This window comes from Portunus trituberculatus, chromosome 30 (assembly GCF_017591435.1).
Source record: "Portunus trituberculatus isolate SZX2019 chromosome 30, ASM1759143v1, whole genome shotgun sequence".
Taxonomy (NCBI): domain Eukaryota; kingdom Metazoa; phylum Arthropoda; class Malacostraca; order Decapoda; family Portunidae; genus Portunus; species Portunus trituberculatus.
In genome coordinates, this window is record NC_059284.1 from 1,909,946 (window position 1) to 1,932,789 (window position 22,844).

Below are 22,844 nucleotides of genomic sequence, written 5' to 3' on the forward strand. Positions count from 1 at the left end.
GTCTGAGTTCTTAGTTTGTCTTATGTATCAGAGAAGAAAGTTAAGATCAGTCCTGGGAGAATCTGGATATGAAAGTCACCTGTTCCCGAGGAGTCCCACGCCGTGGTGCAGTGGAACCATGCGTGCTTTGGGGTCCGCGAGGTCTCCAAGCGCACGGGTTCGAATCATGTCCACGGTCCGAGTGTAGGTTGGGCTTCCTCACTTGGGGCAATGGTTTCCTAGCGGGTGGGCTTTGAGACAGGAGGTACCCTAAAAAGTATCCCCTTTAGCCCAAAAATTCCCGTGAAAAGTCCACATGGTATAAATAGAAAAATAAATAAATAAATAAAAAATAAAATGAACATTGTTTCACCCAGGTGTTATATTTTGGCCTCAGGTGTTCGCGGTGACGACGGTGTTCTCTGTGGTGGCGTACCTGTGGCTGCTGATCATCGTGGTGGCGGTGTCCCCGGGGGTTGTGGAGGTGTGGGAGGCGGTGGTGACGCTGGTGATGTTCCCCAGCCTGGTCCTCATCGCCTGGCTCGCCGAGAAGAACTTCTTCGGCGTGCCCAACAAGACGGACACCAGTAAACAGATTGAGCTTGGCAATTTCCAGCCAGGTGAGAGTAAGTCAAGCGTTCCAGTTTCTCCCGTTCCAGTTTTCTGTGTCTCCTACGTGTGCTGCTGACGGTGGTGCTGGTGGTGGCGGGGTTTCCATTCGTGTGGGTGTCCTGCTGTCTGCTCTCCTGTGCTGTACCTGTGTGCTGTTGTTCTGGCCTCTGTAGGCTGCCATGCGGGCGTCCTTCACCCACCCACCGCTCATCCACCACTCACCCACTCCCAGTAACGCCGTAACACCCTCCCGCACGCCGTGGTAACTGCGTAACACCCACCAGTCTCTCCTGTCACCGCCCTCCACTTCGCCCTCTGGTGGCGCCTGTAAATAACACTTCCGTACTTCCGTCAGTCTAGCCTTTGAAGCAGCCAGATGTAGTGTATGTCGGGCTAGGCCGCTAGGTAGTGAGTCTGTGTAAGTGCCTTCTATAGTAACGTGAGGACTTCCTCTTACACTTCTCTTATTTTCCATACGTGTAGAAATATTAATCATATTCTGAAACACTTGTTGCCGGATCTCAGTTACTTTCAGAAGCCTCCATAGAGTTCAAGTTACACGTGTTTTTCAGCGTTCTTTACGATTCTAGTGACAGATCAACAAAATTCCTATATTTTTAGCAGGAAAAAGACTCTTGAAAAGCCAGACTAATTATCTGCATGGCTTTTGAAAATAGTGGTGAGAGAGCAAGGCGTGTCTGAATACAGGCCTAGTGTTTGCATCCTTCTTGCCTCTGGAGTAGCAGATGAGTGGAAATGAAATGGAGATTTAAAAGAAGTGTAATGAAAAGTTCTCGTGGCGATACAAAACACGCGTTATTGTATCGCATTCCTGAGCTGCATTAGTCTGGCTGGCTGTGACTAGTAGTAGAGAGAGTATCCCCGCTGATAATGACCTGACGATTGAATTAATTAACTGCTGTGGGATTTGCATTGCTTGAAATGAAACATGCGTATAATTGACTTAGCTGCAAAACTAAACAGCATGTGAATGAGAACTGCAGTTTTGTACGTATGGATTGATTGATAATATTATATACCCTGTCATAATGTGCAATGATTCTGAATGCCTGTACTGTTATGTAATCCTTTTCTTTCCTTGTGATTCTAGCTCAGAGGAAGTATCTGCAAGGTAGGGGAGTTACTATTGATGCTAGACACTCTTGTACATAATACTGTTCTGAGCTGTACCTTCACCATGCGTAACCTGAACGCTGCTCGCCCGCCACTGTCCCTGTTACTATGAGGTGCTTCACTCTCTCCAGTCTTGCAGTATGGGATGACTGAGCACACACACACACACACACACACACACACACACACACACACACACACACACACACACACACACACACACACACATTCACAAGAAATTTTGGTTATTAAGAATCTAGAGAGAGAGAGAGAGAGAGAGAGAGAGAGAGAGAGAGAGAGAGAGAGAGAGAGAGAGAGGAGAGGTCTTGACATATGAGGTAAAACATGACTTTACTGAATATTCACACACACACACACACACACACACACACACACACACACACACACACACACACACACACACACACACACACACACACACACACACACACACACGGCCCGGTAGCTCAGTGGTTAGAGCGCTGGCTTCACAAGCCAGAGGACCGGGGTTCGATTCCCCGGCCGGGTGGAGTTATTTGGGTGTGTCTCCTTTCACGTGTAGCCCCTGTTCACCTAGCAGTGAGTAGGTACGGGATGTAAATCGAGGAGTTGTGACCTTGTTGTCCCGGTGTGTGGTGTGTACCTGGTCTCAGGCCTATCCGAAGATCGGAAATAATGAGCTCTGAGCTCGTTCCGTAGGGTAACGTCTGGCTGTCTCGTCAGAGACTGCAGCAGATCAAACAGTGAATTACACACACACACACACACACACACACACACACACACACACACACCGGTAGCTCAGTGGTTAGAGCGCTGGCTTCACAAGCCAGAGGACCGGGGTTCGATTCCCCGGCCGGATGGAGATATTTGGGTGTCTCTTTTCACGTGTAGCCCCTGTTCACCTAGCAGTGAGTAGGTATGGGATGTAAATCGAGGAGTTGTGACCTTGTTGTCCTGGTGTGTGGTGTGTGCCTGGTCTCAGGCCTATCCGAAGATCGGAAATAATGAGCTCTGAGCTCGTTCCGTAGGGTAACGTCTGGCTGTCTCGTCAGAGACTGCAGCAGATCAAACAGTGAAACACACACACACACACACACACACACACACCTGTGGACACGAATTACAGCTCCTTTACTTGCCTCACATACTCACACAGGTGATAAGTGGACAAGTGCTCAGTAATCTTGTAATTCAGACTGCGAGACTTCAAATACATGTCCTTCTCACTCATTCATCAGCTCTGCACCGCGTATAAAATGGATTGCTCTAAAAGAAATCACCATAAAAAGAACCAATCACAAACTCACTCTGTCGTAAAATTCTGCACCATAAAATATTTGTTGTGTTAAAAGAATATAATCACGTGAATGAAATTAAATAAAAAAAAGGGTAAACTCTGCACTAAAATATCACGTTATCTACATACATATATATAATAAAAAAAACTTAATATTATTAAAAAAAATGTCAAAAAATCCAGAGACGAAAAAAAATAATAAATGTGGAAATAAAAACTTAGACATAAAAGAAAAAAGCTTTAAAACAACAATAAATAACAATAATGACGGAAAAAACACATCACAGATTTATTCCTAGTTAACTCCAGTGTACAAGTTAAGCGTGAACAAGTGTAAATCAGCAAAATGCGGCAGTGAAGGTTTCCACTGAAGATGGTCCTGTGGTGGTGAATGTGCCGCAGTTTGAAGCTATCAGTGTGTGCATTACTCGCCGCTCCTGATACTAGCACTCACTTTAGCCTAGACTCCTCACTCTAGACTTTACATGGTCACTTCAGATCTTAGCCCGTCACTTTAAACTTTAACGGTCACTTAAGCTGATCAATTAAGACTAAGCTTGTCATTCTAGACTAGCTGATCACTTAAGTCCGTCACTTTAGACTTTAACTGGTCACTTAAGCTGATCAATTTAGACTAAGCTTGTCATTCTAGACTAGCTGATCACTTAAGCTCGTCACTTCAGATTTCAGCTCATCACTATAGACTTTAGCTGGTCACTTAGCGCTCATTTTAGACTTAGCTCGGCACTTTACACTTTAGCTGGTCACTTTAATCCCTTGAGTATAATGACGCGTTTCCACATTCATTCTGGTTACTATTTGGTGATTTCATTTAGCTTCAGACACTTAAGTGGGAGATTAAAATAGTGAAGATTCTGGCTATTAATCTTCTGACCTCCATACACCCTTCCTAATGTAGATAAAATGGTCTAATCGTACACAAATCCCAAGGTAAAAATGTGTCCCAGAACTGAAGGGGTTAAACTTTAGTTGGTCAATTCAGACTTACGGTCGTTACTTTAGACATTAGCTGGTCACTTAGCGGTCACTTTAGACTTAACCCCTTCAGTACTGGGACATTCCTACCATGAGATTTGTGTACGATTAGACCATTTTATTGACATAAGGAAAGGTCTGTGGAGGTCAGAAGGCCACAGTCTTCACTATTGTAATCCCTCCACATGAGTTTATGAATCAGTTTAAAATCGCTAAACAGTTAGCAGATTGAATACGGAAACGTGTCATGGCATTCAAGGGGTTAAGCTCGTTCGTCACTTTCGATTTAACGAGTGACTTTTAGATCTTAGTTCGTCACTTTAGCTACGGTCGTCACTTCGGATCGTAAACTAAAACATTTCTGACTGCACCACCACTTTCCAAAGGCTATACTTGAAGTTCTACGTGTTATAAAGAGTTTTATTTTCTTTTATACGGTTCTAGTGACAGATTAACGAGATTTATGTATCGTTAACAGGAGAAACACTCTTGAAAACCCGTCTAATCTTCTCTGTGGCCTTTGAAATTAGTCGTGGTGAGAGAACAGTGTTTTAGAATATCGGTCTTTAGTTGGTCTTTCTATTGTTACTCCCGCCTCTTGCTCTCTCCCCCTCCCACACGCATGGAAAGCCTCGTCTTGCTGTTGCATAGGTCAGGTCGTTATTGTACGCATTCGTGCCTGTAATGCGTATGGTCACGTGCGCGCTTTGCATCTTGGTATTGTTAAAGCATTCCACGTCTCTTTGTCTCTTTGAACGCATTCCTACCTTTTCTTAACGCATCCCACTAAAAATAGGAAGACAAAAATAGACCAAACAAAAGCAGATCTCAGTTTCTAGGGAATTGTTCATCATATTCGCTGTTTTTTCGTCCATTTTCTGTTTTTCATCGTCTGGTTATCTTTAATTTATGTTTTTTTCGTTCTTTCAGTTTTTTTTTCTTTTCTTCTTAGTTTTGTTCAGTTTTCTTTATTTTTTCTCCGATTCTTTTTGTTTTTCCTTTCCTCCTATCAATCATTTAATCTTTTCATTGCCTTTTTTTCCAGTTTAGTTTGTCTTACGCGTCTCTCTTTCCCTCCATTTCTCCGTTATTTTTCCCACGCTGTCCTTCCGTTTTCTCTCATCGTATCAACCACATTTTACGTTTCCTGTCCATTTCTCTTCCCTTCCCCCCACCACACACACCGCATCTTGATCGCCTAGCTGGTGGTTCTCATTCTGAACTACTTTTTCTCGATTTCCTCTCCTTCTTCTCGTCTTCCTCGCCCTGCATTTTGTTCCTCTCTTACTTAGTATCATATTCCGAAACACACACCTCTGCACTCAAAAGGGTCTAGTGGGTAAAGGTAAACGGATTTCTAAGTCTTTTTTTTTATGGTTAGGGACAGAATAATGACATTTCCGCATTGTCAATAGGAGAAACACGCTTCAGAACCTTGCTTAACACCTCTGTGGCCTCTGAAAGTAGTCATGGTGAAAGCAAAGCGTTTCTGAAGTATGGAGCGTTGCACCATATTGAGAAACACTTCCCTCTCTCACCGCGATCATTTTCAAAGACCACAGAGACCATTAACCAAGTTCTAAAGAGTTTTTTTTTTCCTTTTGATAATATAGAAAACTTATTAACATGTCACTAGAATTACAGAAGCACCCTTAAAAACCCGTATCACTTCTACTAGAGCCTTTGAAAGTGGTGAAGGTGCTGTGAGGAGCGGAAATGTTTCAGAAAATGAGCCAATTTGCACGAAGCTTTCCTTACACCACCTATGCATTCCCTTTCTTCCTTCACCGCTTCCTTCATGCAGAGTTGGTGTGGGGCGGGGCATCTTTCCTAATTTTTTCTGTGGAGGGGAAGGAAGGGGAAAGGATGATGGGTATAATCTTTTTCTGTGTAGTGGTGACGGATACTCTTAAAACTTGCATTGGGAAAGTTTCAATGAGGCGCTGTTGTGCTGTGCTGTGTTTTATGGTGTTGTATCCTGTAGTGGTGAGTTACGTGTTGAGTGTGGTGATGGTGTGGTGAAGGGTGTGGTGTTGTCTGTGATGTGTGACCTGCCAGTGTGGTGTTGTGGTGCACTTACTGGTGAGGTGTTGTGTGATATATGATGCAGGTTGTATTTGGAGTGTGCGTGTAAGCTTAAAGTGGATTGATAAGATAGTTCCGGTGGGAGAGAGAGAGAGAGAGAGAGAGAGAGAGAGAGAGAGAGAGAGAGAGAGAGAGAGAGAGAATAAATACACTACCTCCCCACCTTCTCGCTGAAATCGAGAACTCGCAAGTGGGAAAAGGTACAGAGAAAAATACAGTAGAATATTCATAAAGATTCGATAAAAGTGAACTCGAGTAAAGCTTCAGAAAATAAGAAAAATACTTGTTCACGAATGCGTAAAAATGTGAATTCAGGCGAAAAACTGAATTAACTTAGCAATGAAATTAGGTCACTGAGAGAGAGAGAGAGAGAGAGAGAGAGAGAGAGAGAGAGAGAGAGAGAGAGAGAGAGAGAGAGAGAGTAGTCCAGTGAAAACGATGCGAGATTGTGAAGAGCTTATAGGACTAGAGAAGGAGGAGGAGGAGAAAAAGAAGAAGAAGAAGAAGAAGAAGAAGAAGAAGAAGAAGAAGAAGAAGAAGAAGAAGAAGAAGAAGAAGAAGAGGAGGAGGAGGAGGAGGAGGAGGAGGAGGAGGAGGAGGAGGAGGAGGAGGAGGAGGAGGAGGAGGAGGAGGAGAAGTAGAAGGAGAAGAAGAAAAAAAAAAAGAGGGGAGGAGGAGGAGATAGAGGAGGAGGAGGAGGAGGAGGAGGAGGGAGGAGGAGGAGGAGGAGGAGGAGGAGGAGGAGGAGGAGGAGGAGGAGGAGGAGGAGGAGGAGGAGGAGGAGAAGAAGAAGAAGAAGTAGAAGAAGAAGAAGAAGAAGAAGAAGAAGAAGAAGAAGAAGAAGAAGAAGAAGAAGAAGAAGAAGAAGAAGTTGGAGGTGGGAAAATATGTGAAAAATTTTGATAGAGAATCACGCACACACACACACACACACTCTCTCTCTCTCTCTCTCTCTCTCTCTCTCTCTGAAAAATAGCTGAAACATGACGCACATTTTTATAGTTCAATGATTTTAGGCTTGATGGAATACGAAACAACAACAACAACAACAACAACAACAACAACAACAACAGCAACAACAACAACAACAACAACAGCAACTACAACAACAACAACAACGACAATAGCAACACATCCCCTTCAGTTCATGTAGCGCCGCCCACCCTTTAAACACCCATTTTCTACTGTTACCCTTGCCCTGAAACTGATGCCTCCCGCTCCTCCCCGAACCTTTACATAACTCCACCCCAGCAAAGTTTCCCCCCCTTAACCCTTCCCCATTCCTCCTCCCTCCCATCCTCCATCTTCCCCCTCCTCCATCTACCCCATCCTCTCCCTTAACCCCACCCCCCCTAAAAAACAGAGCCGTCATCCGTAAAATCCAAAACTGACGTGCGGATTTCACTCACACAGGCGGAAAAAGTGAGTGGAGAAATAAAATAAAGTAAAGGATGAAAAATGTGGATGTGTGTGTGTGTGTGTGTGTGTGTGTGTGTGTGTGTGTGTGTGTGTGTGTGTGTGTGACAGCCACAGTATCGCCAAGGATGATGGATGTCTCGTCTTTACTCACCTGATATTTCACGGGTTTAATTGCACCACAAAGGTAAAAGTTTCGCCACGTAACCTTCTCACCTGCATTGCCACGAACACCTTCCTTCCTCACCTCACCTCACTTTACCTCACCTCCCTTGCCTTACCTTACCTTTCCTTACCTTACCTCACCTCACCTCACCTCGTCCCGTCCCTCTACACCCCTCCCCGCCTCTCCACACGTGACATTTCAAAGAATTAGCGCAAGGGCGAAGTATTGTGCAGTGTTAGTGTGCACGGGGCCTGTAAGAGTGTGTGAGTGTGTGTTTGAACGCCATAACTCACCAAAGAATTGTTCAGCAGTTGTAAAATGGGTTTATGAGAAAAGTTAAGCGGATTTTACCACTAATGAAAGGCGAGGAATTAGAAAGCGATCTCTTAGTTAAGAGTAGAATGTATTGTTGTTTAGATTTGAAGGAGTTTGTGCAGATAATACTTGGAAGAAAAAGTTAATAGGATTTTGCCATTAACATCTTCAGCACCAGGATATGTTTTCTTATTCATCTGCTTACTATTTAGTGATTTTATACAGCTTCAAAATCTTATGTGGGGGGATTATAATAGTGAAACCCTGGCCATTAATCTCCTGACCTCCACAGACCCTTGTTAATGTCAATAAATCGTCTAATCACACCCAAAACTCAAGATAGCTTAAAATGCGTCCCAGTACTGAAGGAGTTGATAAAGACATGGATTAAGAAACTGTTGAGTGAAAAGGATATTATAACAACGTTGCCACTAAGCTGAAACAAAAAGAAAACAAGAAAGAAACAAGAGTAAAGTGTGTTCCTATCTAATTTGTATTCTGCGAGGGAAAGAGATTGTTTTACCTTAAGTTTCCATTTCTGAGAGGGAAGGAGAGTGGATGTGAATTACAAAACGTGAGAAGGGCGTGTGAAGGATATGAAGGGAAAACGCGCCAGAGAAACAAGTGAAGGATGAAAAGCGTAACAGGTGATTCGATTAGAGGAAAGAAAATAATACTGAGGAGGGAAATAAAAAGGAAATACGAGTTTCAAGAAAGCGAAAAAAGAGGGAATACAAGGAAGATAGGAAAAAGGGAACTGAAAATAAAGATAAACGATAGAAGGAAGATATACAGAAAAAAAGGGGAGGGAAAAAATCAAGCAAACAACGAATTTAAGAGGGGAAAATAACAATGAGGATAAAGAATAAAGGAGCAACAGGTTTCAGTTTTTTCTCCTTTTTAATAAATATTTCAGGGACGTGGTTTTAGAATATATACATTTTAATACCCCCTTTTTTTTAACTGCCTCACAAAACCAGTCGCTTATCCACGGTGAGTTCTATTGTGCCGCTCTCCCAACTCTCCCTCCTGCTCCCCCTCACCCCTCTCACCCTTCCACCATCCCTCCTTTTCCCTTTTTCCCTTCCTCTTCCTCATTCTTCATTGCTCTCTCTCTCTCTCTCTCTCTCTCTCTCTCTCTCTCTCTCTCTCTCTCTCTCTCTCTCTCTTTTGTTCTTTTGTCAAGGTTTCCAGGAAAGCGTTACGTAACCTGTCACACACACACACACACACACTCTCTCTCTCTCTCTCTCTCTCTCTCTCTCTCTCTCTCTCTCTCTCTCTCTCTCTCTCTCTCTCTCTCTCTCTCACACACACACACACACACACACACACACATTAGAGGGATTTCCCACCTGACGAAGTGAACGATAATTTGATGCTGGCTAAGTTTCTGTTACCTATCTCTCTCTCTAATGAAGGCAAATGAAGTTTTTTTAAAGGCTTGAGGAGATCCATTTCATTAGAGTGGATTTAATGGTCGTGGCTTTGGTATGGAGAAGAGGGAAGGGAGCGGGGTTTTAAAGAAGGGAGGAGCAAGTCTTATAGAGGAGCGAAGAGGAAAGGAAAGAAGGGAAAGGAGGAAAAGAGGTGTGGTATTGTAAGGGGAAAGAAAGGAAAAGAGGGAAGGGAAAAAGAGGACATCGGGTTTTTAAAGAATGGAGGAACAAGTCTTATAGAGGAGAGAAGAGGAAAGGAAAGAAAGGAAGAGAGAAAAAGAGGTGTGGTATTATAAAGGGAAGGAAAGGAGAAAGGAAAGGAAAGAGACGCCATCGAGGTTTTAAAGAAGGGAGAAACGAATCTTGCAGAGGAAAGAAAAAAAAAGAAACGAGGGGAAAGTGGAAAAGGGATGTGTTCTCGTAAAGGAGAGGAAAAGAAAGGAGAGAAAGGAATAAAAGGCTGTAGACGAGGAAAGGAGAGATATGAAGAGAAGAGAAAGAAAAGATATGAGAGTTTTAAAGAAGGGAGGATCGAGTCTTGTAGATGATAGAAGAGGAAAGGAAAGGAGGAAAGGGAGGAAAAAGAGTGTGTTCTTGTTAAGGTGAGGAAAAGAAGGAAGGGAAAGAGGATTATATCTATTGTTTTTCTTTAAGACCATTCGAAGGAGAAGAGTAAAAGAAAGGAGTAACAGGGAGGAAAGGAAGTGTGTTTTTGTAAAGGAGAGGAAAGAGAAGGAGGAATATGGAGTCTGCAGATAAAAAAGGGATATTAATGAAGGAGTTATTGGGAAGGAAATTGAGAAGAAAGAAAGGATAGAACGTTTTCAGAGAGAGAGAGAGAGAGAGAGAGAGAGAGAGAGAGAGAGAGAGAGAGAGAAATGGAAGGACTTTCAAGGCATAAAGATAGAAATAAGTGGGAGTTTGAAGAAAGAAAGGAGAAGAAGGGAGAAGAAATCTTGGAAAAAGAGAAGGAAAAGAAAGTGAAGCAACAGAAAGAGGAAGAAAGAAAAGGAAGTTTGGAGAGAAATAGAAATAAAATAGACTTAAATTTAAAAGTGGAAAGAAACAAAATGAAAATAAGAAACTAGAAATACAAAGAATGAAGTGAAAGAACAAAGACGAAAGAGGAAGAGGGAGGGAAGGGTGGAAGTGGCAGAGATTGATAAAGAGAGAAGAGGAGTAGGGAGAACACAACAAAACAAAGAAAAATAACCTCTAGTGGGAAGATCAAACCTCGGGAAACAAATTCCTGGGATTAATTCAGGAGGATGTAACCTTCTGACTGTGTGTATGTGTGTGTGTGTGTGTGTGTGTGTGTGTGTGTGTGTGTGTGTGTGTGTGTGTGTGTGTTATAGACATACGCTGAGTGGAGTTACGTGGGTGTTGAAGAATCCATCCATCTATCTATTTATCTATCTATTCATTTATTTGTTCATCTGTCTATCTATCTAACTATCCATCCATCCATTCATCTATTTATTCATCTATCTATCTATTTATCTATCTATCTATCTATTTATCTATCTGTCTATATATATCTATCTATCTACCTATCAGTCTATCCCTCCCGGCGCGGTGGTGTCAGTCACTGTGCAGTGTGCAGTCTGGTTCTCACTGAGTTCCATGCAACACGTATACCTTGTCGGAATCACAGGCAAAGCTTCTCCGGTCCCTGCCAGCTAATTGAATTCAGCCAGGAAAATGTGTTACCTGTACTCCCTAGCGTCTCTCTCTCTCTCTCTCTCTCTGGATTTTTTGGTGATATTTTAAAGTGAAACAAGAGAGAGAGAGAGAGAGAGAGAGAGAGAGAGAGAGAGAGAGAGAGAGAGAGAGAGAGAGAGAGAGAGCAAATACGACCTGTTTGTTTATTTTCCTTTAATATGAAAGGAAAGCAAGGTTTAAGAAAGAGGCGCCGAAGAAGAAGAAGAAGCATCCGGTCTGAGCCGCTAAGCAAACAGGTGTAGGGCGGCGGTGTTTGGACGGGCGGCAGTGTGAAATGGGCAAGAGAGAACCCTGTTGGGAGGGGGAGCGGGGCCGCATTAGGGGGGCAGAAGTTCTTGGAGCCCTTGACCTTTTTCCTTGTGGGGGTGTGGCAGCGGTGGAAGGGGGAGCGAGGACCCCTGTCACTGAGAAGCACTGTGAGGCTTTCCCCTTCCCACCCCTCTGATTATTACCGGCTATTGAGTCTCATTCGTACGTGGAGGAAGTCGAGGTTACACGCGAAATTATCCACACGTGTTTCTCTTTTTTCTTCTTCTTCTTCTTCTCCTTTTCATCGTGCCCTGCGTCCGTGTTAAGTAATAAAGTGTTTGAGTATCCTTAGCAGCGATTTGCAGGAGCCTATGTGCAAGTAAACAGCGTCAAATAAGGCGAGTAAGGGCTGGACGGCTTACTCGGCGACGTGATGTGGATGATGATGGAGCGTTGACTTAATTTGAGGCAGAGGACGAAATGAAGAATAGTGTGAAGTTAGGGGAGGTTGAAGAGAAGAAAGGCGGAGAAAATGAAGGAGGAAGCGCGCAAGGGACAAAGAAAGAAAAATGGAGAAGAGAGAAAAAGAAGGAGCTAGTGTGAAGAGCTATGCGTATTGGAAGATGCGAACGAGGAAAAGGAAGAAAATAATCATGTGAAAACTAAAAATAAAAAAGTGGAAGAGAAGGAAGAGGAGTTCGAGTGTTAGAGAGGTAGAGAGAAAGGAGAACTCGTGTAAAGTAGATGAAAAAAAAAAACAAGGAAATAGCTGGAATAGTAATAAACACATTGAGTTTTAAAGGAAGACGTAAAGGAGAAAGAGGAGAAAGAGAAGAAAGATAAGCTTGCATGAAGGTTGGAGAAAAGTGGAGAAGAGGAGAGGGGAGGAGAAGGCAGAGGCACGCATGAAGGTCGAGGCATTGGCACACTTCCACGGATTTGCCTCGTAAACCTGATTCCTGCTTGCGTGTGGCGAAGGACGAGGAGTGGAGGGCCGGGGGGAAAAGACTTGCCTAGATCTGGGTCTAGCCGAATTCTGAAGCATTTCTGTGTCGCATCTCAACTATTTTGGAAAGGCTGCAGTGGAAGGGTACACTGATCCATACGGGTTCACGATTCTAGGGACAAATATACAAGATTGCTACTTTATCAACAAGAGAAACACTCTTGTGAACTCAAGTAATTAATCATCTCTTTGGTTACACGGATTTTCAAGTGTTTTACATTTCAAGGGAAAAATTAATAAGATTTCTACTTTATTATCAGGAGAAACATTTTCGAGAACTCGGGTAATCATCTTTGTGGTTACATGTATTTTCAATTTCAAATGAGTCTTAGTATGTTCCGTTTCCTGCATGTTTCCATTCCTTACACCTCGCGATGTTCATTCACTCATTGATTTATTTAGCTGAGTGTCATTAGAGGATGTGGGGATGTGGAATGTTAAGGGAATTGGACTGAAAGAAAGGGAAGGTTGATTAGATTGAAGGTACCGAAACAAAGAAGCCAGGATGAGTAGGGTGAGGATGATAGTGTGTGATTAAGGCCGCAATAATGATGAGATTTGGAGATCACTAGGATGAGAGAGAGAGACAGCTAAGGGTCTAAAAATGGTTTTGGTGACGCTACAATGACGCAACAATTGACTAGGGTGACGCTTGGAGATGCTTCAGGTAACTTTAGGGTGACGTTAGAGTGAGATTGGGTGAGTGTGACATTCAGAGGTGCTTTAAGATAGTGTAAGGGTGACGTTAGGGTGAGTGTGACGCTTGGAGGTGCCTCAAGGTGGTATTAGGATGATGGTAGAAATAGTTAGGGTGAGGGTGACGCTTGGAGGTGCCTCATGGTGGTGGTAGGGTGACTCTAGGGTGAGTTTGACGCTTGGAAGTGCCTCAAGATGGTGTTGGGTTAGGTAGGATGAGTGAGGAAGGGCGGCGTGATGACCCAGTGTGTCCTGGCAGGCGCGGCGGAGCAGGGAGTGCTGGGCCGCTGCCTGGCGTGTCTGGGCATGAGGGGACCCGTCTCCTCTCAGGTGGTACCCAGCGATGGTGAGTCGTGGGAGAGTCGTCGCTTATGGCAGAGAAAGTATTTTTGGCCATTAACGCTTTTAGATTTTTGTATTTACCTTTTTTACTTTGATTTTTGATTGAGAGTTTTTACTTTTGAGTTTTTTTTGTGTTGAATTAAAGTATTGCAGCAACCCGCGGTGGTACTGTTGTTGTTGTTGCTGCTGTTGTTGTTGCTGTGTGCGCTGGTTTAACTAATGCGTTATTTTGGACTGGTGTGTGTAGTTCGTTTGATATATTGCCTTTTAATTTATTCTGCTGTACTACTGTGCCGATGAGTTTTGTATTACTGTGACCATCATCTCAACACCCACCCCAGTACTGGCGTGTGGCAACCCGCACACTCTGGCTCCGTATTCTGAAACCTTTGGCTGTATCGCCACTATGTTAAGGGATCGGGATCTTGGGAGTATTTTTTATGGTTGTCATGACAGTTTGATAAGATTTTTTGCATTAATAACAAGAAAGGAACATTCTTAAGAACCTGCCTTATCTTTGTGTTTTTTTTAAATAGCCAGTGTTTCAGAATAGGGAAGCTTTCTTCATAACAGCAGTTCATTATGATCTTCCTAGCAGCTCATCAGTCCGTACATTAATTGGTATTTTGATTTATAGACATGAAGCTCCCTGGACTTCGTGACATCACAGAGGACGTCACTCCTTTAAGCAGCTGTACATTGATCTTAGTCTTATCTCAGTATGTAGTTTGGCATCAGTAGACACAATAGTGAGTAATACTAAGCCATATCTCGTATGTTTTTTTTTTTTGACATATTACCAGTCAAGAGGTAAGTTGTCACCCCTAGTGATTTTACTTGACTTCGTGGCAAAGTGGTTATAGTCACGAGTCCTTGGCCTTTGGTTCGAATACAAGCTTTGAATTGAATATCTATTGGCTGGTGTGAGGAATACAGGATGGGCCATCGGCGCTTAACTTACCCACCACTTCACCTCTCAATAAATGAATATGTGAGAAAGTTAAACCGAGGATTCAAAATAATTCAACTAGAAGCAAGGTAAAAGAATTCTGTGGAAATAATCGTGCAAGGGCTGGTGTGGTACAGTGGAACCATGCGTGCTTTGGGGTTCGAGGGGTCTCCAAGCATACGGGTTCGAATCCTGTCGACGGTCCGAGTGTAGGTTGGGCTTCCTCACTCGGGGCAGCGGTTTCCAAGCTGGTGGGCATTGAGATAGGAGGTATCCTAAACAGTATCCCCTTTAGCCCATAAATTCCCGTAAAAAGTCCATATGGTATAGATAAACAAAAATAAATAAATAAAAAGTGATAATGATGTCCGCTCACTGCCTTCATTATTTCTTGACAAAATATAGTCTAGCACTTTTTCAAGTCATGGAGGGATGAACATTGAAATCAAAGAAAACTGGTATTGTGTTCCGGAAAGATTTAAATGTTTGATAGTTACGAGAACGCGCCAAAAAACGAAGACACTTGAGGATTAAAAGGTCCATACACACATTAGGATCAGTGCCGTATGAGTTCCGTGTCCGCTCAGTGCTTCATTGTCAAAGAAAAGAAAAATATCGTTACATTGAATTCGGCAATCGGCTGACGCATTTACACAGTCCGACGCAGTACCGCGCTTTGACTCTCCGCTGTAGTCAGTTCCATCTCCGTTCCGTGGAAAGACTTAATTAACCCCTTCTGTACGATGACGTGTTTCCATATTTATTCTGCTTACTATTTGGTGATTTTTTACAGCTTCAGAAACTTATGTGGGGATTAAAATTCTGAAGACTGGCCATTAATCTTCTGACCTCCATAGACCATTCCCAATGTAAATATAATCGTCTAATCACAACAAAAACTCGTGGTAAAAAAAAAAAAAAAATGCGTTGCAGTACTGAAGGGGTTAATTGTTTGTTGGTCACGAAAAAAAAAAAAAAATCAAGATCATAAATAGATAAAGCAGTAATCAGGAACTGGTATCGTGTTCTAGATCGATTCACTGAGAACCACAAAGATACATTAGAAAGGAAGACAATTAAAGTAAAAACCAGTAGTATATTTTGTGTGCTGGTCACGAGAACACATCGATCCATCGGTCTCCTCCTTGCAGTTCATTCCTCCAGTCAACCATTGATTCCTCCTTCCTCTATGTTCATGAATGAGCTTTAGGCTTTACAATACTCACTGTACGTCACTTTATAAGGCAATGTATATTTCTGTAACGGTACTGGTGATGTGTACTGTATTCCTAACATATCGCCTTAAGCTGTGTATATTGAAATGTACTGACTCAGGGAAGCTATGGAAAATATGTGTTTATTGTTAATATATTGTTGATAATGATTGTGTATATGAAAAGAATGTATAGCTATAGGTGGAGAGTGGCTGTGAATTCCGGTCTGTAATGGCGTAGTGGGTAAGTAAACATGCATTCCTTGAAATACTAATATGCTTTGACTGAATTCTCAACTTTATTTCTTGTTGTGAAGTTCTGCAGAATACTTCAGGAACTTCACCACACTGCTTCTTATAAATGATTTTCCTTCAGTTTTATTCTTTTACTCATTGCTTTGTGTATGGAGTTATTAATGATTGCTGTATATAAAGCCAGCTATGATTCTGTAAAACATTAGTTAGTTGTTCCATTATTTTATGTTTATTAATCCTTATGTATGCATTTATAGGAGGACTAAGCTTGCCAAATCCTCTATTGTACATATATGGGACTCGATAATTGGTGTGAAATCCTGTATTCTCCATTTATATGCTATTTCAAAGCTTTCAAATTCACTGTTTTACATTTATGGGATTTGATAAGATGTTAGATTCCACAATCTACATTTCATGATTTTATGAAGGTTTTAATTCTTTTATTGTATCCTCATGGGATTTAATAAGGTGTTGGATTCTATAATGTATGTTTGATAGATTTATGAAGCTTTTAAATCCTGTTTTTCATCTATTGGATTTTATGAGGTACTAAATTCTATTAGATCATATTAGATCTCCTTGTGTATGTACATTTGAGGGATTTTATAAAGGTACATAGTATTATTGAAGCCTGAAGATTGTAGTGAAGCCTTGTAGATCTTACAGTTATGACTTGATTGATTCACTTTAGCTTCTCAGGTTTGGAAGGAAAGAGTTCCATGTATTGATCTGCTTGTGTTCCAAAGAGTGTTTCATGAGAGACTCCTTCACTGAGACAGATTGCAACAGGAAGTTTGCCTTAGAAGCTCTAGAGAAATTTAATGTGTGTGTGTGTGTGTGTGTGTGTGTGTGTGTGTAACTAACAGGAGCTCTGTAGTGTGAGAAGTGATGCTAGTGGATGAAATGAACAATGGTTTTTATAAGCAATGTAAAGTAATGTAAGTCAGATCATTATTAGAGAAGTAAACAAAATGTTCAGATTAAAAGTAAGCCCAGAGTAGAGAAAGTCATATTTGACTTCTGAAAACATTAACAAAATTGAATGATAAGAAAAACAAATATTATGCCCAAACAATTTGATAACCACAATCATGAGAGAGAGAGAGAGAGAGAGAGAGAGAGAGAGAGAGAGAGAGAGAGAGTCTAAACTATACAGTGACAGGACCAGATAGACTGAAATTTAAACTTACATATATGAGAGAGAGAGAGAGAGAGAGAGAGAGAATACAAGCAATACAGAGGAAGGTAGAAAGAAATTCAAACTATGCACTGGAGAAGAGACAGTAAAACTATGTTGCCTCCCTGTAGCCGACAAGTTCCTGAGGGAGCGGCAGTACTTCCGGGATGGCCGGCTGGACAGAGATGGACTGGTGGCATTCATCAAGGAGGTGAAGAACTACCCAGGGTTGACAGATGAGGATGCTGCTGTGCTGGCTGCCTCCAAGTGAGTCATGAGGAGCTAAAGTCTTGGATTTGCATTGTGAGAGTGGTTCAATGTCACTCTCTTGATGTGTTATTCACCACGGTTGTCTGCTGGTCACCCAGCCAACTTTTCCCATTATGGAGCAAGCTCAGAGCTCATAGACTGATCTTCAGATAGGACTGAGATGTCAACACACTCCACACACTGGGAAGGCTAGGCCACAACCCCTCGAGTTACATCCTGTACATATTTACTGCTAGGTGAACAGGGGCTACACATTAAGAGGCTTGCCCATTTGCCTCGCTGCTTTCCGGGATTCGAACCCGGACACTCTTGGTTGTGAGCCGACCGTGTTAACCACTACACTACGCGGTGTGTGTGTGTGTGTGTGTGTGTGTTCTCAGTGTGTGTGTGTTTGCTAGTTGGGAGGTGCTCAACAGACTAATGCTACAAATGAGGTACAGGCAACCCCCGCTTAACGAAGGGGTTACGTTCCTAAAAACCCTTCGTTAAGTGAGACTTCGTTAAACGAACCGATTATAACAAGTTTAACCCCTGACTTGCATTTCCATTGAGAGTAAACAAAGCGAGAGTGCATCATAGTACAGTGAAAGGTTTAATGAAAGTAAAAATTATGAAGTTAAACATTTAGGCAGTTTAATTTAAGTCATTATAATGTACACTAATGTATGTATGTACGTAACTTTATAATGTTGATGATCTTAGATTTATGAAGGGAGGGAGAGTGAAACAGGAAAGACACTAACTGGCAACCTGTGGAATGTAAACAAAGGGCGCATCATTGTATCACATACAAAACTTATGTACCACATTTCCACAAGGCTTTCCATTTTATCCATTGTAGAGTCACGAGTTCAGGTGGTTCTTTTAGCTTGCAAGGAAGATACAGTCTCACCAGCCTTCTTAATAGTCTGCTGACTTGAAAATAGTAGAGACAGTAGATGGAGTCAAGATGGTGGCGAGCAATGCTATTAGTTTTCTCGCCTTTCACTTCACTTCAAGAGTAAGAGGCTTCCTGGTTTTCTTAGCAATGCTAGACGACATTGCAAGGCGTTTTGATGGTAAATTGAGCAAGGGAAGACGAGGTGGTGCTGATGCTGTTATTGTTTTGAACAGGGGCAATGAGTGGTGCGCGTGTTGTCCATGAGAGGCACTGGTGAATTCAAAAGCCTGTCGGCTTGCGTGATACGGCGGGCCTTTCAAACTTGGAAAAAATTACCTGGATAAAACTTCGTTAAAGTGAGTTTGGTGTTCGTTAAACAAGCAGATGGTAGTAAAATGAAACCTTCGTTGTAGCGAAATTTGGTTGTGTGAACCTTCATTAAGTAGGGTTGCCTGTATGTGTACTTTGGGAACTGTTATCTTTTGGTATTGAATTGAACCAATCCACCTTCCATCAGGCTGGTGGAGTCGCAGAGTCATTCGAGGATGTGGTATCGTGTGGGAGCCGTAAGGAGCATGACTGGCGGCCGCAAGACTCAGCCGCAGCTCTCCTACAAGCTGAAGGAGGTAAGGTGCACTGTGGCCAGCTGGCTGCCTTGTATTGTTAAGATGATGGTGTACAATAACAGTCTTTCCTTGAGTGATAGTTTTAATGTTTTAATGGAGCTCAGAATCTTTGCAGGAAATATCTTGATAGTAGTACAGCAGCTAACACAACCAGTGTATGTGTGTGCGTATGTATGTGTGTGTGTGTGTGAGTGTGTGTGTGTGTTTTGTTGCTGCCTGAGTACATATACTGTATCAAAGCAAGGTGTGTGCCACTAACTCCTTGTTGCATCCTTCATCCTTGCCTCTAGATTGCAAGACAGATACAGGAAAAACTTGACAACGAGGTTGAGTGGAAACTTATAACTGTGAGTTAGAACTGAAGAAAACACGTGTTTGAGTCTTGCAAACTTTATTTTTTTGTTTTCACGTTTGTCACCTGATCCATTGCGTCCTGAGAGAGTGACGACATGCTGATCACGGAGCCACAGTCTTCAGAGCCATCATGGACACTATACAGCAGAGCCATTACATTCCATTGTTTTGTGTTTCCCCATGCCATGCCAGTGCCACCATTACAGTGTGTGTGTGTGTGTGTGTGTGTGTGTGTGTGTGTGTGTGTGTGTGTGTGTGTGTGTGTGTGTGCGTGCGTGCAGGATGATGGTTTGTGTCATTGTCACTACACTGTCCTTGTCATCCTGGCTGCCACGTCTGCATAAATCACTCAGGTGCATTGTCCATCATGATAACTTTATGAAGTGAATTAACATTATGTTTATCTTAAGTGGAAGGATGGAATGTGAGTGTGGACATGAGCAGGTGGACTCTTTCAGACTTCCATCAAGGGTCAGTGTGGGTGAATGGCCAGGCATCAGATCAGATAAGATTAAAGCAAAGTGTTTATTTAGATCAGTGTTTGTCTGCTCTTAGTGTTTAGCAACTTTCATTGGTCCTGTCTTCATTATCAAACTTTCACAGCTTCTCTGTTGCTGTTAGTGTTTCTTTCATCCATCCATCCATCCGTTCATCCATCCATCTATCCATCCATCCATCTATTCATGCACTCATGTGTGGTGGAATATACAAAACTGTGCATGTGATTTGGTGAGGATTGCACTTTTCTACATTTTGAACTGGCATACACAGACCTGGTGCCCTTGTGACAGTGAGCTGCCATCACACTAGTAGCCCTCACACCGCAGATAAAGGCTCCAACTATTTCATGAAGTAAACAAACAGTACAGTTGTAGAGAAGCAAGTCACCAGCTTACTGCATGTGCATCAACAACCCTTGTGTTCTCACCTGGCCTGGCAGTGTCACCTGGTGGACACTGTCTCTCTCACCTGACATAACATAACCTGGGAGGGCAGGGTGGGTGACCTGAGGGACTCTATCATGCTGTAACAGACCAATGGACGTGAGAACATTAGACAGAAGCCGTGGTGTCAGAGTGTTAGGTGCCACAGTGTCTTCGGACCAGTGCCATTGCAGGGGACGGCTTGTGAAGGAAAGGTTTCACCAGACACTCTCAGCAGGTGTTGCCACTGTTGCTGTAAGTTTGGTATACATGGCTCCTCTTCACCTGATGCTCAATAAAGCCAGAAGTTGAATTTAATAATGATGTCTTACCAGATCATCACATTTCTTACCTTAGAATATTCCATTAGTTACTTTTTTTATAGATAAGTAAGATTGTTAAACTTAAAGTCCATTTTGAAAATTCTAAGTGTCATGTGCTGAAGTTTTTGCATAGAGAACTTTTTTTAGAAGATTTTGTAAAGAGTTATGAATTGTGTTGGCAAAGTACTAGTGTACTACATAGGCCTACATGTGACCATGGCGGTGACATGAGTGTTTTGGCCGGCCAGGCTGTATATAGTGTAGGCCTCAGTGCACTGAACTGGTATTGTTTCAGGAAGAACATGCTGTGAAGGTAGAACATTACCTTGATAAGTATACCTCATGTCATATACTATTTTTGCTTCATTATTCTTTGCTTTAGCCGAGACAGTATGCATGTAACCGTGGCTGTCAGACAGTGACGGGAGGTGACAGTCACTGCTCACCAGAGGAAATATGGCTTATAGAACTGTTTGCTTTGAAGACTTACAGTAGTGCAGGTCTGTCTTTGTGGCAGAGTAACAGTTTAACCCACTGGTGCCAAGACTCACCACCCTCACACTACCCCAGTGCTAGTCAGGCCTCCTTCTGTATCAATATCAGTCAACTGCTTCCTCAGTATTCAGTATTCAGGCAAGATGGGGATGTGTGGCTGACACTCTCTATACTTATGTTGTTCATCTTACTAAACTATTTGCAGTGTGATCATTCTGTAAAGTCACAAGTACCATACCTGGGCCAGCGCTGGGGAGGTCAGGTGTGTTAGGCTGAGTGCCTGGAGGGTTGAAATAACAGGTGAACAGGGTCCTTTCCCAGAATTCTTTACCTTTCAATTCCTCATAATTCCTTAAAGCTCATTCCCTTTAATCCTCTTCTTTTGACCCTTGATTCTTTGTGGCTCATTTGTGTCTTCCTTTCAAGCGTTCTAAGGACAGGCTGAAAACGCTGATCATGCTTGAAGATGGGACCAACCAGGTAGCCCTTGCACCTCTCCTTCCCACGCATCCATCTGGGCTCTCTTAGAAATACTACTATTTGTGTATCTGGTGCTTAAAGGGAAATTTTTGCTCTCTTTGAATTGCCCTAAGTGCTGAACAGCTTCCAGAGCACTACTGTAAGGAAAGGCTCTCATGGTGGTGGTCATCGATATTTTTTTATGCCAACATTCACAAACCAGTTAAAATTTTTTTCATCCTAAAGCAACTTACTTAATTATTATACTAATTTCCATTTCCTCCACTAACCTTTGTCTGTGTTATGTTGTAGCAAACTTGTAATTCTCATCTATTAGATATTAAAACTTTCACTGCCATCATCTATTGAAGAGTTGTAATGTTGTGAGGTTTGTGGATTATCACAGAGGGGCTGTATCACTTTGACTTTCACTTGTGTAAGGGAGGATGAGTTCACCTTAAAATGCTCCTCCCCTCCCTAGTAATCTCTACTCAGTGCAGTATCTGTAGACAAAATTCACTCTCTGGCAATGTTCCCTTTATGCAGAACATGACTTGACATGTGCTCACCAAAAGAATGTTTAGTTTTGTATCCGACAAACTCCTTATATCTTGTGTCTATGGTAACTCCATGTCATATTAGTTGCTGACCTCATACCACTGCTGCTGCTGCTGCTGCTGCTCCTGCCTGCTGACCCTCCTTTTAGAGTGTTATGCTGCTTACCCACTCACCTCTGAATGCACTGAGTGTCCCTGAATGCACCTCTTATTTTCTTGTCCTGTCCCTGTGACTGTCTGTCATCGGTGCATGATACACTGAGTGGTGGTGCACAGGAGTGGTTCCCGGCACACTGCTGAACCTAGTGATGTTAAGTGGTGCTGAGTCGGTGCTGCTCTCTAGTGTTGAGTTGCTTGTGCTGTTCTGTGATGCCACAAGAGATACCAGTATCAGGCGGGGGAGAGGGAAACGTGATACTCAGGAATATGTACAGTGCTGTGCTGTGCTGTGCTGTGTTCCATCATGCTCACCTTGGCATAGTACTGTCACCACCACAGAGGCACAGAGACATGCTCACACTGTCACTAAACGCTCTCACTCACTCACTCACTCACTCAAGTTTCCTCCTTTTTTTCAAACATGCAGCAAATTAACCTCATATTCCTTCCCAAAATCTTTATACAATTATAATATACCTGATTTTACTTGTACTATTGTTTAACCTGTAAGTAAGTAAAAGTTCTGGTAAAACTACAGATTTGTTGTGTGGTTTGAAATAGACAGGAATACTTTAGCCAGCCAGTCTGTGAGTGAGTGAGTGAAAGTATTAGTGACAGTGTTGCCATGCTTCTGTCCTGAGGTGCAGCATACATAGCCACTAGTGTTGTGATAGCCAGGCCCTTGCAGCCTTGAAGCTCATAGTGAAGCATTGCTTGTCCTTACCTTTAGTTTAGCTATGTTTC

General features: G+C 42.6%; 1 protein-coding gene across 10 annotated transcripts in view; it reads left to right on the forward strand.

The window, feature by feature from the left end:
- Window positions 1–22,844, forward strand: part of LOC123510985 (sodium/calcium exchanger 2-like) — a 94,724-nt gene that overhangs the window by 57,562 nt on the left and 14,318 nt on the right. For 3 of the 10 annotated variants that reach the window (XM_045266555.1, XM_045266557.1, XM_045266561.1), the window contains exons 5-8: window positions 377–605; window positions 13,375–13,461; window positions 17,186–17,321; window positions 18,722–18,830. In XM_045266555.1, the coding sequence (XP_045122490.1) occupies window positions 377–605; window positions 13,375–13,461; window positions 17,186–17,321; window positions 18,722–18,830 (561 nt within the window). Of the gene's footprint in view, window positions 1–376; window positions 606–13,374; window positions 13,462–17,185; window positions 17,322–18,721; window positions 18,831–20,725; window positions 20,744–21,351; window positions 21,406–22,844 lie in introns of all 10 variants that reach the window. The other 7 variants (XM_045266554.1, XM_045266556.1, XM_045266553.1 and 4 more) reach the window with 7 other exon arrangements.